This window comes from Condylura cristata, unplaced genomic scaffold (genome assembly GCF_000260355.1).
Source record: "Condylura cristata isolate star-nosed mole 26May11 unplaced genomic scaffold, ConCri1.0 scaffold00023, whole genome shotgun sequence".
NCBI lineage: Eukaryota > Metazoa > Chordata > Mammalia > Eulipotyphla > Talpidae > Condylura > Condylura cristata.
Genome location: NW_004567124.1, coordinates 4,950,821 through 4,968,923, shown reverse-complemented (window position 1 = coordinate 4,968,923; position 18,103 = coordinate 4,950,821). Strand labels below are relative to the sequence as shown.

At 35.8% G+C, this 18,103-nt stretch overlaps 1 protein-coding gene and 1 pseudogene across 1 annotated transcript in view; one reads left to right on the top strand and one right to left on the bottom strand.

Annotated features, from left to right (window-relative positions):
- Window positions 1-18,103, top strand: part of MAP2K5 (mitogen-activated protein kinase kinase 5) — a 244,151-nt gene that overhangs the window by 79,496 nt on the left and 146,552 nt on the right. The window contains exons 10-11 of the mRNA XM_004687642.2: window positions 11,902-11,970; window positions 12,060-12,141. Of these exons, the coding sequence (XP_004687699.1) occupies window positions 11,902-11,970; window positions 12,060-12,141 (151 nt within the window). The remainder of the gene's footprint in view (window positions 1-11,901; window positions 11,971-12,059; window positions 12,142-18,103) is intronic.
- LOC105853972 lies at window positions 760-11,691 on the bottom strand (annotated as a pseudogene).

The following is an 18,103-nucleotide window of genomic DNA, read 5'->3' as shown; positions in this document are numbered from 1 at the left end:
TTGTCAGTTGTGAACTCCTTGCATTGTGATTCTGTTAGCAGTTGCTACCTACTCTTCTTTCTTTATTTCTTGCTAGGCAGCATCCCTTCATCCTGTGTTGTAACTCAAAACCTCAGTCTTTATTCACTCTTTTTGTTCCTTTATCTGCCACCATGTAAGTCATATTCTATCAAAAGTTTTTTCCAGAAATGTGTCCATTGCCACTATCTTTCTAGGTATTATCCTCATGGCGTTGGCCTCGTATCAGGCTCACACACCTCCTACCTGGACTTTCATAGTAACCTGTTCACTGTACCTTCAGTCTTTTTTTTCTCCCAGGTACCTTCCACTCAGCCCCGAGGACTGAGAATCTGAACACAGATCTGACCAAGGCCCTCTCCCCTTGCCTTCACTTCCCTCAACAGTGTATAGTATGAACCCTGAGATGTCTGCCGACGTCTGACCCTCAGTGCATCCCCAAATACCCCCGCAATGTGCCTACCAGTAGTATTAAGCTGCATATAATTCAGAGCTGTTTTAGGTAGTTATCTACCTAAAACGGTCCTCAAGATTTCCATCCTGTTTGTAAGCCATACCCCGTCTCACTGCTGTACTCCACGGTCCCACTTTGGTTCTAATTTCTGCCACTGTCAATTGATGCTGGATTTTCCAATTTTTTTATCTTAGATTTTCCTAATGCACTCTTGAATTGCCTTTCTGACTGAACCCTACACTGCCTCAAGGCCAACCTCCACAGAACCCCGCTTTAGCACTGGGCTTTTAGCTTACAAACTGGCTCTTGAACCCACAGCATAACATTTCATCAGCTTCATCCAGAGCACACAGTCTCGCTTGGAAGTCAGGTATCTCCATTTTAGCATGTCAAATACATGGGCAGGGTGCCCATAGTGATACTGGAAGCTTCCATCTGCAGCTTTTGCACCTCTGTATGGACACTGCCCCCCACCCCATACAAGCATGGCAGGAGGAGCCCATATTGTCTCCTAATGTCATGACCACATTGTGTATCTACTGAGCCAGCTCTCTAGTGGGTGCAGGCATAAGGCCTGGGTGGCCTTTAGATCTAATTCAGTCTGCTGCAGAATTGGTATGACAACAGTGGCCGTTTTTCTCACTTCCAGGTTAGGCTTGAGTAATCATATCATAATCTTGATACAGGAATAATGGCTCATTCCTGGTTGGCAGAGGGCTTCTCAAAACCATAGCTGTAGATGTCACAGAAAAGGGCCACTGAGTCATCAAAGTTGTCAGCAATCTCATTCCAGTTACTCTGATGACACCTTCAGGTTCCATCTCATCAGGGCCATTGCTCTGGATTGGGAATCCTAATTCACAGACATAATCCTTAGAAATGAGGGCTTCTAGCAGCTATTTCTGGAAAAGGAGTAGAACTGAAAGGCCACATTTGAAAAAGAACTATTAGAGAATTTCGATAAATAAAGACAGTAAAGATTTATAAATGCACTATTCACAATATCCATGGTATAGAATGAACTTTTCCAATCTTAACCAAAAATAAATAAATGCATAAATTTTTTTTAAATTCAGTTTAAAAATGGGCAAAGGATCTGCATAGTTGCTTTTTGAAAGAGGTTATACAGATGACCAACAAACAGCAAAATTTGTTCCTCATTTTTAATAAAGGAAATGCAAATCAAAACCACAGTGAGATATCATCGCATACTGTGAGAATGGCAAGGATATGAAAAGATGGGTCTTTTCATGGGAATTTAAACGGGTGTTGCCATTTTGGAAAGCTCATGATGAAAATAATCTAAGATCCGGAGATCCTAGTTCTGGGGTATCAAAACCAATTCAAAATTTTATGGGTTCCCTAGTGTTTATTGTGTCTTACTTGCAGTAGCTGAGATAAAGAAGCAACCTAAGAGCCCACTGGTAGATGACTGGATAAAGAAGGTGTGTTATGGAGCACTTGTCAGCTATATGGAAAGATAAAATTTTGCCTTTCGCAGCAAAAAAGAAGGCACTTGAGAGGATTATACAAAGTTAGCCAGAAAGATAAAGACAAATACTGAATATCTCGCATAATATGAGGAAACAAAGTGGATGGATTGACAAAACAAAATAAAAGTAAAGTAGTGGACACTGATAAGCAGGTTACCAATGTTAAGGAGAGAGGCGAGGTTGGGAGAGAGGGTGAAAGGAGTTATGAGGGGTGGTGGTAGTTGTTTTGGTTTGTTGTCATCAAAAATATAGAAACAAACAAGTATCAACCTAACAAGACAGGAGGAAATAAGGGGCTGGAGAGATTGTTTGGAGCAAAATTCTATTTGTGGGCCTTCCCTGGTGGTGCAGCGGGTTAGAGCACAGCACTAAGAAGCTAAAGCCACTTCAGCATGAGTTCCATCCCTGCCCCAAAGGTGACCACATGGCGCGGCAGATCTCTCCTGACCCGCCCGCTGCTCCCCTCAGCAGTGTGCTTCGTTGATCTGCCTGTTCTGTTCCCCACTCTGTCTTTAGTTAAGCCTCTCACCACCCCCACACTTCTGGCCTGTACCCCAGTTCTGTATGCATAAATAAATAAATCTTTAAAACAAAAAAAAAAGGTTCTATTTGTCCCAGATTTTTAGGCCTTCCCCACAGTTCCTGCACTGGAGCTCCTCCTGCCCTGAGAAAAGAGCCTGGCCTTTCCAAGAGAGTGGTGGCCATTAGTTTTCCAGAATTTGCAAGTCAGCTTATTCAGATGAGCCCAGTGAACATAGCCATGCTTTTAATACATTATTATGAATCAAGATCTAGACAATTCTAGACCTTCACAGGGTAATGAACCAAGTTCACTCTCTAGGCACTTTTCACTGCCCTCTGAATGCAGTGATGTTTTCTTTCACTAGTGTGATGTGTGATAACTATTTGTGGGTTGTTTTTATTACTGAACTATGAAAAATCTGTTAAACGCTTTTTGAAAGATTCACTCATTTCTTTGTTGTTTTTTAAACTTATTTTGGGGGGCTGAGGAATTAGCAATTTTTTTATAGCATAAACATAATTATTTTTTACATCATTCTTTATTTTTGTTTCTTAGTTGTACCTAACACTAAGGCTAAATCAGAGTGGCACTTCCTTGTTTTGATTTTGAGAAGCTCTAGATAAGAAACAAACTTCATGCCAGCCAATAAACCTGGACTTAAGAGCAAAGACTGTTTGTATTCACGTTGTATCCCTAGATTTTTTAAAATCACATACTAAGTGTTCAAATTGAGTTGAGAAAATTATTTAGACATAGATGTGATTGTTGTGTTTAAACTTTTTGTTTAACCCTGAATTGTTTTGCAGCCCAGGCAGAAACCATGTAGTGTATATTATAGTCATAATTTCAGAGGAAGAAAGAAATGCACCATTATTTTTTCAAAATAGACAAGAGTTGCTTCATTAAATCTTAGAAGTATGTTATTTGGTCTCCACATAGTTGATAATTTTTCACACATCTTTTTGTTAATGACTTCTAATTTATATTCATTGTGGTCAAAGAACGTACGTTGTACAGTTGGAATTATTTTAAATTTACTGGTTTGTTTTGTAGCTCTGTAAGTATTCCCTATGTACATAAAAGAATAAATAGTATGATGTCTCAGGGTATATAAATGTCAGATAAAGCTAACAGATGGTATTGTTCAGAATTTCTAGTTTTATTTTTTATTTTCATCTACTTGTTTTCTCAATTATTAAAATAGGGATGTTGAAATCTCCAACAATAACTGAACCTATTTCTCCTTTTCACATTATAATTTGCTAACTTCATTTTTTTGAACATCTGTTCAGTACATGTAGGATTGTTATGTCCTCTTCATGAACTAGCCTCCTTATCATTATAAATTGACATTCTTTATCCATGGTAATAATCTTCATTAAAATCACCATTGTCTGATATTAATATATCTACTCAAGTTTTATTTGAACTAATGTTAGCATGGTATATATAACCTTTTACTTTTAACTTTTTTATGTCTTTATATTTGGGATGGAGTTTTTATTGGTAGCATATAGTTGTGTCTTATATTTTACTTCAGTCTGATCATCTCTGCTTTTTCATTGGGATACTTAGACCATTTACATTTTATGTAATTTTGACATGGTTAAATCCAAATAAATCATTGTGCTCTTTTTTCACTTGTTCTATCTGGATACTTTATTAATGGTTGCTTTAGGATTTGTAGTATACATCATTACCTTATCATAGCTTACCTTCAATTAGTATTGTGTCACTTTGTAGTATGAGAATTATGCAATCATACATTCATTTCTTTTATCCTAACCTTTGTCATCATTATCATACATTTTATTTACAGACCCCAGATTACATTGCTGCTATTTGTGCTGCAGACAGTTATTTATTTGTTTGAAGACAATTGAAATGTTACATTTATTTTATACTAACTCATGTTGTGACCAATTACAGTGTTCCTAATTTCTTTGTAACATGTTTGATGTAATTTTCTTCATGATTAATGTGGTTAGAATTTATTGTGGTTCTTGATTCTCTGATTTTTGCTTTCATCAGATTTGGGGAAATTGTATCGATTATTTCTTCATATACTCCACCCCCATTTGGAAACTTAAATAGCATATAAATTAGGTCACTTCATAATGTCCCACAGCAAAATGAATTTCTGTTGTTTGTTATTAGTCCTTTCTTTCTCTCTCTCTCCTTCCTTCCTTCTGTTTCATTTTTGGATAATTTCTATCCAAATGTTTAAAAATCACTAATCTTTTCATTTGCATTATTTAATCTATTATTAATCTTGTGCAGTCTATTTTTTTATTTCCATTATTGTACTTTTTACCCATAGACTTATACATGGATTTTTTTGCATTTCCTAATCTCCATATGTTCAAAATTTTTCCCATCTTTTTTAATTTATGGAATGTAGGTATGACAATTGAATCAATGCTTTCTCTGTTAATGCTATCATATTTGTCATTTCTGAGTGCTTTTTCTCATTTGGGCTATATTTTCTTTTAAAAATACTTCATAATTTTTTTATTTGATAAATTCATCCCAGCTAAATATCTTCGCATTCCTTTCATTATTTTTGAGCTTTCTTCTGAGATGCTGTTTAGTGACTTGAAACAGTATAAATCTTTCAAGACTTGCTTTTAAGTTTTATTAGAAAGAATCAGTCCAGTGCTTAGTATAGAACTAATTTTCCCACTGAACCAAGGTAATAGTCTTCTGACTACTCTACTGGAATACTAGCAGTTACAAGACTTCTCATCCTGACTGGTGGGAACACAGTCTCTTTCTGCCTAGTGTGAGGCCTAGAGATTGTTTCTTCTGGTTCTTTCTGGTGGTTCTTTCCTGTCGTCCATGTGCTGATTATTACTCAACTGAAAACCCTATGGTCTTCTTGTCAGATAACTATAATTCACCTTTTTGTCCTCTGCCAATGAAATCTATCTGCCTTGGCCTCCTCAGAATCCCAGTTCTGTCTCCTAAACTTAGGTTTATGGCTGGGTTCACCTCCCTGCTTTGGGAACTGGAAAGTCTAGTCAGTGAACTGGAAAATCCATAGGACTCGTTTGTTTTTCAGTTCAGGGATCACAGTCTTGTCTTGATAAAGATTCAGTATCTGGAATCTGTTGCTTTTTTGTTGTGCTTATTTGTTTATTATCTCTTCCTTTCTCGTAGCTACTATAATCCAGATGCTTGCTTTTGTTTTTTGCTAGACATGTTGAACTATTTCCCCAAAATAGAAGCTACTGTTTGCTGATCGTTTATACAGTGCTAAGCAATTAAACTTTTCTCACTTAGTTAAGTAACTGGCAGAGAGGCTAAAAAACTTTCCCAAGGTCCCCAAATCACTAAGAAAATGAGCTGGGCAAAATTTCCCCCAAGTCCATGCTCTTAGTCCATGGTATTATTGCTTACTACTCTCAGATTTGACTTCTTCACACATAGATCTGTTCACATATCTTCTTCTCTGAGGATTTTTCAGAGGGCCCACATTACTTCTCAAATAAACTAAAACTATGGGATTGAAACAAAGCTTTTCCTCGATATTTCATCAACCTACTTTTATAACGTTAAAAGTAACGTGTTTGAGTCCTGTGCTCTTTTTAATTTGAACTTGTTGCATTATTTGAACTGAGGTACTTCTTACTTCAACAATTTGACTCACATATTTCTTTTTTAATTACCCCTATTTCTTCACCTGTGTCTCTACCTATCAAAATCCTTAACACCCTTCAAAGTTCAGCTCTAGAAACCCACTACTTCATTAAACTTATTTGGATAAATCTTAGCCTGTGTGATATTTCTATCACTCACTTTCTCCTTTGAATCTTTCTAGAATTATTTGCCTCTCATGGGTGTTATCAATTACCGCTCTGTATTTTCTGTTAGTATACATGTACATTCCCATATTATGCTGAAATCTCTCTGTAAGCAGGGAATAGATTTTGTTTATCTTCTTGCCTTACTCATGAAATCATGAGGAACCCAGTATATAGGTCCTCGTACAGAGCACTGCATGTAATGACTAAATGTTCAACACGTAATTTGTCAAGTGACTGTCTAAATAAATAAATTTTGTTCTTTATTTGTTCTTTCATTCATTCACCTTGTGAAGTAACATCTTGGTCTCAGGTTCAGCTCACATACAAAATATCCCATAGTGTTCTTTGTATGGACCATTTCTCTCACCCAGAGTATTTCTTAACCTTTTTTATATTAAAGGGTGAAATGAAAGGTTAAGAGTTAGAAGTGCATTTGATCTTTTCCTGACCCTCTTGTGACTTTTGTGTGACTTCAAGCATGTCACTTGAACCTCTCAGTGACCTCAGCTGTGAAACGGGCTGCTTGGTGTCACGGAGGGATTGTGAAGAGCAGCAAATCACAGTCCTTGTCTAAACATAATTACTTGCAGGGCTCTGAAGCCTGCATAGAACCATGAGGGAAATTTAATTTCCCAGTTCAAGTGGTCAGTTGAACCCATACTTTGAGTGTCTGCGGAAGCAGTTAGGGAGAGCCCTTAAGAATCAAGCCCTTCCTACTCAAATTATTCCTAATTTTTAAGCTTCTGCATGTTTTTGGTTTTTAAATAAAAATGGATATTGTAATCGTTCCCTCCTCAGATTTCAGTGGTGGGAAACTATCACCTGGCCTATTTTAAAAGCAAGTTCAATTTTTAATTAAGTCACCATAAGTTTTTATTTTATACAACTTATTTAGAAAAAATTCTACCACAGAGTATTTTGAAAATAATGATAAACACATTTTAAAGATCATTTGATCATGACTCTATGTAACTTATAAAATGTATTTCTAACTAGCTTTTTTGGGGTGTGATATTTATGTAGGTAAGCAAAACAGTGCAAACAAGTAGAGCAGAAAACAACTAAAAATACCATTAGCCATCTTGTAAACAGAACCTTTTAGTACCATTTTAATGTGTTCTAAAAATATTTCAAAGAGTAAAACATGATAGCATTCCTGATATTTCTTTTTTATTTTTTTCTAATTGGGAAGATCCCATCTAACAGGAAATTTCTTGTATATAGCATGGGCTGATTATCATTCTTTGACTGCTTGGGTTTCTGCTGCTTTTAAACTAGCATTTAAATGGACCATTTGATTAATCATTTGTATACTGACTGTAATCCTCCCAAATTTCCTTTCTGAGTTGTACATACTGTAAAAGACAATTATGTCGCCACAGATTAAATAAGTGAATTAAAACCGAATAGCTGCTTAATTTGACCTGTGATTTTGCTCTCCTTCCCTTTAGCGGAGCGTGTGCCACTCCAGCAAATAAATGAAGTCATCCATGACAGCTTGTGATGAATTGCCGTATTTATACTGTATATTTTAATAGCCTCACACTAATTTAAATTGAGCACAGAGTAAATTATAATTCAGTCACTTGACTGCTTATATTTAACTTGACAACTCATCCTTATTTGTCCTGGAGGTGTAGTGGAGAGCAGTAGAAAGGCACTCAGGTATTTCAGTCTCTCGCTTAACCCTTTTTCTATGAAAAGCTTTATGTTCAGATTCGCTCCAATCTGAAAATTTAACATTGTAAGGAGAAAATAATAATGAAATAATTATAAAAATTCAGGGAGTCCACACTTTTCTTATACTTCAAAGCAAAAGTTAGTATTCGTCATACTTTTTCCCAATGTCTTCAGTAAGACTTACCTATTTTTTAACAATTTTAAAGCTCACTCACAGAAATGCCCAAGGGAAAGAGAATTAACCTTTCACCTAGAAAGCCAAGTCTCCCAGAAAATAGAACATTTCAGTAGAGTTATTTTAAGGTAGACTTTACTTTCTGTCTCAAGTTCCCAAAAATTGACTTTATTCACTTTTTCGCTATTATGAACTCTACACTGTTCTGAACTATAGAAATACCAAGGATGATCAAGACCTATTTAGAGTACAATGAATTGACTTCACAGATCCCATATTATTTGCTATATTGTAGGTCAGTGTGGCACTTTTACTTATTTTGGAGTTTGTCTTGGTTTTAAATTCAGTTGTAGAAATCAAGCGATCCATTTCCTTTCTGTCAGGAAGAGGCTTCTTATTTGGAGAGCTATAGTTGTAAGGAGCACTTCAGTTAAATCTCACATCACTTAATGCACGCTACTTTGAGTAAAGCCCTGAGCTGGGGCTGAGGACAAGAGAAAGATGCACAGGACTCAGTTCCCACTCTTAACAGCCTGGGTCACAATCTGTTATATAGTCTCTAGGTTTCTGTTTTTAGGAGTTGAGACATGACTGCTAAAGGTAGAATGTGGTAAGGAGAAAAGATTAAGGAGATAAGTTCTGATGGAGGGCTTTGGGTTGGCTTTGTGCATATAGTGGTGCCATTCGAATTGGCTCTTAAAGAGAAAACATTTTATGATTAGTGTAATCTCTAGATGCTCTGATTCCATTATTCTAGTGTAAGATGTGTACAACAGGATCTGTTTAAAGTTCCCTCTGTGATAAGGAGAAAAGATTAAGGAGATAAGTTCTGATGGAGGGCTTTGGGTTGGCTTTGTGCATATAGTGGTGTCATTCGAATTGGCTCTTAAAGATAAAACATTTTATGATTAGTGTAATCTCTAGATGCTCTGATTCCATTATTCTAGTGTAAGATGTGTACAACCGGATCTGTTTAAAGTTCCCTGATACAAATTGGAAAGCTAAATGAAAAAAAAACTGAAACTAGACCACTGTCTCACACCATACACACACACACAAATCAACTTACAATGGATCAAAGACTTGGATTAAGATCTGAAATCATAAAATGCATAGAAGAAAACCTAGGCAGAATACTCTAGAACACTGGATTTAGGACTGTCTTCAGGGATTTGACTCCAATGACAAGGGAAACAAAACCAAAAATAAAACAAATGAGACTATATCAAACTAAAGTTTCTGTGCGGTGGAAGAAATGATCATTAAAACGAAAAAACACCCTACTGAATGAAAAAGATATTTACACATACCTGACAAGGGACCAAAAGCCAAGATCTACAAAGAATTCCTACAACTCAATAACAAAATACATAAACCTATTTAAAAGTGGACAGAGGAGCTAATAGACACTTTTCCAAAGTAGACATATAGATGGCCACCAGGGACATGAAAAATGCTCATCATTACTTACCAGGTCAATGAAAATCAAAACCACAGTGAGATACCACTTCACACCCATGGGAACAGAACATATCTAAAGGGGATTAAGTGAAATAATTCCTGAAGGTCCTTCACACTCTGCATTTTATAGCAGAATTAGGAAAGAAACATTACCCAACTAGAAGCAGCAAGTGTTATTGAGGATGTGGAGGAAGTGGAGTCTCTCTTACACTGCTAGTGGAGTGTAGGCTGGTCCACTTCCTATGAAAACAGAATGAAGGCTTCTCAAAATATTAAAAATAGATCTACTGGGCCCTCCCTGGTGGCGTAGCTGGTTAAAGCGCAGCACTAAGAAGCTAAAGCCACTTCAGCATGAGTTTGATCCCTGGCCAGGGAGGTGACCCACATGGCGTCTTAGACCTTTCCTGACCCGTCTGCTGCTCCCCTCAGCAGTGTGCTTCATCAATCTGCCTGTTCTGCTCCCCACTCTGTCTCTGGTGAATCTTCTCACCGCCCTTGTACCTCTGGCCTGTACCCCAGCTCTGTATGCATAAATAAATAAATCTTCTTTAAAAAAAAAATAGATCTACCATATGAGCCAGCAACTCCACTCCTAGGTTTCTACCATAAGAATGCAAAAATATTAATTTGAAGGGATATATACACTCCTGTGTTCATTGCAGCAATATTTATAATGACCAAGCTATGGAAACAAAGTGCCCAAAGGCAAAGTAGTAGATTAAAAAGATACAGATATTATATAAAGTACATATATATAAAATAAATATATGGATATATAATACATTTATATAAAGAACATTAGAATTCAAGGCCAGTGCTGAGAATCACTGCTGTAAGGTTACAGTAACTTCATTCCTTTTAGCAGGGAGTATTTTAGGATGAATGATTCTCTATCCCTGTCATAGTCATGTGCTTATTTCTAATATCTCAGGTAAAGAACTATAGCAATTTGATGAAAAATTTTGTTGCTAAGTTTTATACAGGATCAAAATACAGATGACTATCTGTGGCAAATTGCCATCTTTTGGAAGAAATGTTTAAATGTTTCTTGGAAATTTTATCAATATATTACACTTAAAATCCAGTGAGGACTTATAAATAAGCCCAAAGAAACTCACTGTGCCTTTTCCCACCTCTACCTTCCTCCAAATAAATGTCAATACTGTAAAATATGTGTTGTAGAATTACCTTTTTCTTTCCTTACTCTATCGGCAGTTTCCATATCAGTGTTTGTTTGTTTTTCTCCCTACTGTGTATCGTTGTCAGTATTCTGTGGTTGTAATACAACATGTTGTTTCCAGTCAGTTGGTGTATTCTACATTATTGTGGTAACCTGAATGTTAAGTTTTTATCAAGAAATGGCTAGAATCTGAAACCGCTAAGAATCTTCAAAATTATTCCCCAGCTAGTTTATTCTCATCACTGTCTTTGTAAAGTAAAAAACAACTTCCTTTGAGTTGGTTTCACTGACGTGCTAAGTCCTATTTGAAAGGTTGGTGTTCTTTTTTCCAAAGTAGGTATTTGACATGTAACAGACTTTATTTTAGATAAATGTATAAATAAACGATTTTGTGTTTAATGTTACAAATCTGACCCAGTGGTTGGTGCTTCAAGAAAAACCACAAAGCATCAGGACATACCAGGCGGTTCCCTGATATTGCTAGTCCTCCCAGTTCCTCAGATATGCTCTTGGTTTCCTCCTCTAAAAGAAGGGGATTAGTGAAATAATTCCTGAGGGTCCTTCACGCTCTCAGTTTTATAGCAGCATTAGCAAACAAACATTCCCCAGCTAGAAAACTATCTTTTTAAATGATATATTTAAAACTTCTCTTTTTCCTCTCGTAAAATTAAAAACTATACCTTAAGTGTCATTTTGCTTATCATTCTCTCTGCTTATCACCTAGTGTCTAAATTACAAGACCATTCCTTTTTAATGGTTTTGGGGTCACTTCTATCTTCCTCTCCAAGAAAAAAGGCAATGTGACCAAAATAGGGCATATAAATTAAGGGTGTTATAACTTAACTGACTTTTAAAGCCATTAATACTGACCTTTGAGACCTGGCTTTTTCCTTGGTCCCATCAATCACTTCTCTACCACCTCCCCCAATACAAAGGATTAGACAGATGGGAATACAGTTTGTATTACTGGGAATAATAGTGGCAAGGAGGAGAATGGGGAAATAAATAAAGGAACTACTATATTTTAAGTTTTTGTTTTTCGTAGTTAATATAGCTATAGTTAACTTAAAGATGAATAAAAGTGCAAACATTGATTCTTTTCTGTATTTAGGTTATACTGCTAGATATTACACTGGAACTTCAGAAGCAAATTATGTCTGAATTGGAAATTCTTTATAAGGTAATTCTCTTGGTCATTTTCCCTTATAAAGCACGCCTATGTTATTGGCTTGCAAATTTTTAATTACTTTTATCTTATTTTTGTTACAGTGTGATTCATCATATATCATAGGGTTTTATGGTGCATTTTTTGTAGAAAACAGGATTTCAATATGTACAGAATTCATGGATGGTGAGTTTTCCCTTTTACAATACTTTAAAAATGATTTTAGGTGTATAGTATTTTAAAATCTGGTTTCAATATAGATGTAGACTAGAATTTAAAATAATTAAAATATACTAATTATTATCTCCCTTATATTAAAAACATTTTAGTGTTAGGGGTTTCTGGTGTTAAATATTTATAGCTGAGCTATGATTTCAAGAATGTAATTTCATTTACTTTTATTGAAAATTTAAATAGAATAGATTAAATGTTAGTCTAATTGGTAGTTTGATATTTGATTCTTCCATACAATCTGTCTTTACTTGCAAACCAGATGTTCTATTCTTTAATGTTTCAATAGCCAAAGCAGATTTTCTTTTAAAGAAATCTATTAACCCAATGTCCTGTGTCTTTTAGAAAGAAATCAGTTCTTAATTGCAAGATAAGAAATTGTTTTTCAACACATCTGTTTAACCAAGATATGTTTAGTTCTCATTAGATTCTAGCCCTTTACTTCTTTATTTTTGATTCATTTTCATTTTAGTAATTCTTTCTTGATCTCAATATAATGGCAGAATATAGCCTTTTTGGTGCGCTGTCTGTGATATGATGACATCATCATTATTGTTTACCCATTTTAATTCAAAGCAGTCTTTAAATTTTGTTTTTCAATGACTGTCCTATTAATATGCAACATATTTTATATATTTAGTTTATTTGGGGGATTCTCAATACTTTACTGAGGCAGTTAGTTCATGCCCTCTAACGATTTTTAATGAGCCAGCATTTATGCCATCATACCATAAAGCATGTTGGTCATAGTAGATATCAAGAATTAAAAGTCTTGGGCCCTCCCTGGTAGTGCAGCAGGTTAAAGCACAGCACGAAGAAGCTGAAGCCACTTCAGCATGAGTTCGATCCTGCCTGCCTGGGAGGTGACCACATGGCGCGGCAGACCTCTCCTGACCCGCCCGCTGCTCCCCTCAGCAGTGTACTTCCACGATCTGCCTGTTCTGCTCCCCACTCTGTCTCTGGTGAAGCCTCTCACCCTCCGCATCTCTGGCCTGTACCCCAGTTCTTTATGCATAAATAAGTAAATCTTTAAAAAAAAAAAAGAATTAAAAGTCTTAACAACCATATGGGTAGTATGACATTTACTATTCAAGAAGATTCTTTTCAAGTTTTAGGCATGTTGTAGCTTGTATCAGTACTTCTGTTTTCTGACTGTATACTAGTCCTTTGTTGTATACACCACATTTGCTTGCTTTATTCATTACTTGATGGGCATTTCAGGTGTTCTAATTTTTTGGCATTTTGAATAGTAAACTGCTGTATCTATTTGTGTATGGGTTTTTGTGTGGACATGTTTTGATTTCTCTTGAATGTATATCTAGGAATGAAATTTCATGGGTAAATCATTTTTAACTTTTTGAGTAGCTGGCAGACTATTCCAATACATTTTACACAGTTTGCATTCACAGCTGCAGTATATAAGGACTCCAGTTTCTCAGCATCTTTGCTAATACTTGCTATTGTGGGATTTTTAAATTATTATAGCATTGGAGGTATAAATTGTATCTCATTTTTGTTTTGATATAGATTTCATAATAACTAATGACATTCACTGTCTTTTTATGTGCACGTTGACCATTTGTGTAGCTTCAGAAATATTATTCAAATCTTTTGCCTAATTTTTAAATAGGTCATTTGCATAATTTTTCAATTATATTTTATAATTTGCAGCATTCAAGTTTTGTAATTCTTAAATCTTTTCCTAAATATTTTTATTTTTAATGCTATTGCCGGTTGAACTCAACTTCATTTTTGGATTGTTCATTGTGAGTGTATAGAATATAGATAATTTTTTATCTTATCCTGCTACCTGTCTTAGCTCATTTTTTAACTCTACTAGGTTTTTGTAGGTTCCTTGGGGTTTTATATATAGAAAATAGTGTCATCTCCTTTTCCAGCCTGGATATCATCTTTTTCTTGCTAAAATACCTTGGCTAAAATCTTTGGTACCATGTTGAATAGAAGTGATAAGAGCAGGCATTCTTCTCTTGTTCCTGATCTTAGAGCAAAAACATTCTGTCTTTCACCATTATCACCTTTTAGTTACATTTTTAATACTTTAAATAAGTATCTTAAAATGTGTATTCTATACCCTATATTTAACTTTCTTAATTGTGGCGCCTCGCTTTCTAGCCATAAGCTGCTGAAAGCCCTTTCACCTACTGCTGCCTGGCAGGTTCTCTTTACTCTGTGCTGAACACTAAACACTAAAAGTTCCTAAACACTAAAATTTCCCACTACTTACATTTCGCTCTTCCGTTCCCATCTTCTCTGTTATTTCCATCAATTATTCTAAAATTTATTGTTCTCCCCATATCTTATCTATTTCTTTCTCCTTCAGAGATGGTATAGACTCAGGTAGGAGCTCTCCTGGGTCCTTGCTACTGCACTGATTGCTTGCCCATAACTGCATCTATCTGATATACCTCTCACATGAAAGTTTGTTTAAAGTCACTCCCTCCCCATGTGTGTCCATTTGTGGAGTTTTCTTCATCAGACACCTCTCTTTGACACTTTCATTGTCTCTGTAATACAGCAAAATGTACCAAAATTTATATGGATTAAAAACTGTATAGCACCCTCTACCTTTTCTTCTGTTTCCATATATCACAGTTAAACTTGTTGACGACTTTCTCCCACTCCTAGTGTAGATTACCATTTCCTGTTCTGATCATATATTAGGTATTGATTTCCCAGTATTTATTGAGTACTTTTTCAGACACTGTTCTAAACCTGAGGATACAGCAGTGCCCCTGTCATCAAGTTCCAGGACAGACAGACAAGAAGCCATAATACACTCTTAGAAGCAATAAATCTAGTTAGAACTAGAGCAGGGAAGATAATAACTCATAGGAAAGGAGGTGCTAGGTAGGCTAGTCAGTAGTGACTTTTAAACGGAAATGCTATCTTAGAAGAGACTTTATATGCCAGTGAACCAGCTCAGGAAAGGTAGTGGGAGAAGTCTTTGCAGAAGAATGCTTGAAGATAGGAACAAGTTTGGTGCAATCAAGAAGGTGTAACCAGGCCCTCCCTGGTGGCTCAGTGGGTTAAAACACAGCACTGGGAAGCTAGCTGCACAAGTTTGATCTCGGCCAGGGCGGCAACTCACATGGTGCAGCAGACCTCTACTGTCTTGCCCACTGCTCCCCTCAGCAGTGACTTCGTTAGTCTGCCTGTTCTGCTCCCCACTATCTCTGGTGAATCTTATCACCACTCTTGCACTTCTGGCCAGTACCCCCAGTTCTTGTATGCAAGTCAGAGTGAGTGGAGAGTGATGAGAGGATCTGGGCTCGACAGGGGGCCAGGGAAGTTGGCAGAAGTATGGGCACTGGAGGTCAGAGTAAGGTATTTGCATTTCAATATGAATTTATTTAGAAGCCATAAGAAGGTTTTTAAACAGGGGAGTGACGTGATATGCCTTCTCATTAAGTCAAAATTAATTTCACTCAGGAATACCCAAATAGGACATCTCAAGATATATGCATAATACTGAGGTTACCATCATGGGAATAAATTGTTTCCCCAGAAATATAATTGCAAGATGTATTAATTTTATTAGTGTTAATAACAATCCTGGTCATTTTAAGGGAAACATTGGGATATGGCAGTACTGTTGCTTCTTGTTTATTTACTGTATATCTGTGTTTATCATATAGACAAAACGCTGTTTTATATTCTAGATTCCAAATGAGGATAATACAGGCCTTACCCAATGATTTCTTTTAACTCAGTTATATGTGAATGATAGTTCTAATTCATCAACAGAACCTAGTAGTTACTTGGCAGTTGAGGTGGGTTTTGCTAACTATTAACACTCTTCTTCCAGTTCCATTGGTGATAGCGCCATGAAGTGCCTGTCTAGGGTGATGTGTGGCCATGGAACACAGGAAGTGATGGCACAGAAAGTTAACTTTGCAGTTATGAGCCAGAAGTCCAAAACAGCCATGCTTCAGATAAATAAGTGTTTAAATGTCTTAAATACAGTGGCTCAGCTGAGATTAAGCTGAGTGTATGTCCTAGTGATATAACTTTGATATTATATTGGAATGAGACATTTTATGCTGTAAAAAGCTCACTTATGATTGAGCTGTGTGGTGTTATGAGGAAACCATTCTCTCTTTCCAGTTCTGAGAAATCAAAGACTCAGATCTTCCGGCATTGGCTAGAATACTTACCTCTCTGAGACTCAGTTTCTTCATCTGTCAAATAGAGTCATTAGGCTGATCGTTAATGTACCAGCACTAATTTTTGATGAAACTAAAAATGACCTTTTAGATATAGACCTATGTCATAGAAGTGATAGTAATAATTGAGTAAAAATTAAACTGAAACCCTCTGCCATTTTTGGCCTGATAAGAATTACTGAGTTGTACAAAGAGAAGTCATCATGCTTAATAGGAATTCTTGACTTCAAGTGAATCTGCCATGTCATATTTTTCCCTTAACAGTTATCCCTAGTAAATATGTCAGGAGCAGGACAAGTCTTTAATGAAACAAAGCAAGTGTGGAAAGATATACCACCCATATGGTTGGCTGAAGAGAGTGGGGTGATGTAAGAGAGATTAAATGGAGATTAGAAAAAGTGAATCACCTCAAAATGGGGTTCAGCTTTGTTTAACTAATAATGGTGGTAACATAGTATATGAATTCTTTTTTTAGTTTAACTTTTTAAAACCACTATCCATTTAGTTAATAAAGCCCTGATTTATATCCTGTATAAAAATAAATCTCTTCTTAGGACTTCTTAACATTGAATGTATGGACTTCTTACATAGTCTGTATGAATGGGTTTGTACCTCTTAGTTTTAAGCCACCTAAGCCATTCACTTCATAAAAAATTGACCCAATAAAACTGCATTTGTTGGTATTCCAAATACCAACACATAAAGGTTGATCTTCTTGAAACTGTTCATCCTTGCAACTGCCAATTCATCTGAAAGATCAATGAGAACATAAAATGTTTTTTCTAACATATTTTCACTTTTATTGCATCTATAATACAAATGCATTTTAGTGAGGAAGGCTCAACTCATTGCAGAAGTGTCTGTTTTTCATTATCTTCCTAGTAACACCCACATTCAAAGTATAAGGAATAGTCACAGTGTGGTTTTCTACTTGCTTGTCAAAATCCAGAAACTATAAACAAAAATAACCTAAAGAAGTGATTGTTAAACAGGGTAGCTATAAAACCAGTAGCCATATACATGAGAAAAGTGTATGAGAAAACAATTTTTTTGAACAGTAGGTTTATGAAAAATTGAATAGTTACAACAGAGTAGAAAAATATTTTTTTCCTAATGTTCAGCTGTAGGAAAACTTGATATATAAAAATATTCATACTTACAAAATAGATAGCTACACATCAATCAGAGAACAGAGAACAGTTATTCCATTTTGTCCTAATAGTTCTCACCTAATCATACATTAATAACAATATAATAGTGGTAATTCTTTGCATATCTTCCTAAGATTCTTATGTCACATGTAATTTAGATGTAACAGACCTGCCCACATAAATTATGGCCCTTTCAAAATAATCACCTAGGAAAGTTAGCCAGTTATTCAGTTATGTATGGCTGTGGCAGATGGTTTGCAATTCCTTCTTTTGAAACTGCTTTCACGCCAGCCATACATATCTGGTAAAACTCTTGATCATTTTCATTTATTTACTTCATCATCTGCCAGTTACTTACTGAGCGTCTGCTATCTGCTAGTTATACTAATTTCTAAATTGATGAAAGTTAAATACAAGCAACTTGGCTTCTGCCTTTGCTATGTCCCCAGTCTAGTGGTTTTCTTTTTGGGAAACTGCCAGAAGCTGAATTTGGTATTGGTGGAGGACATACGTATATGCCATTTTAGTGAAAAAACATGTTATGACATAAGGAGATTAATTTTTTTCCCTATAAGTTATTTT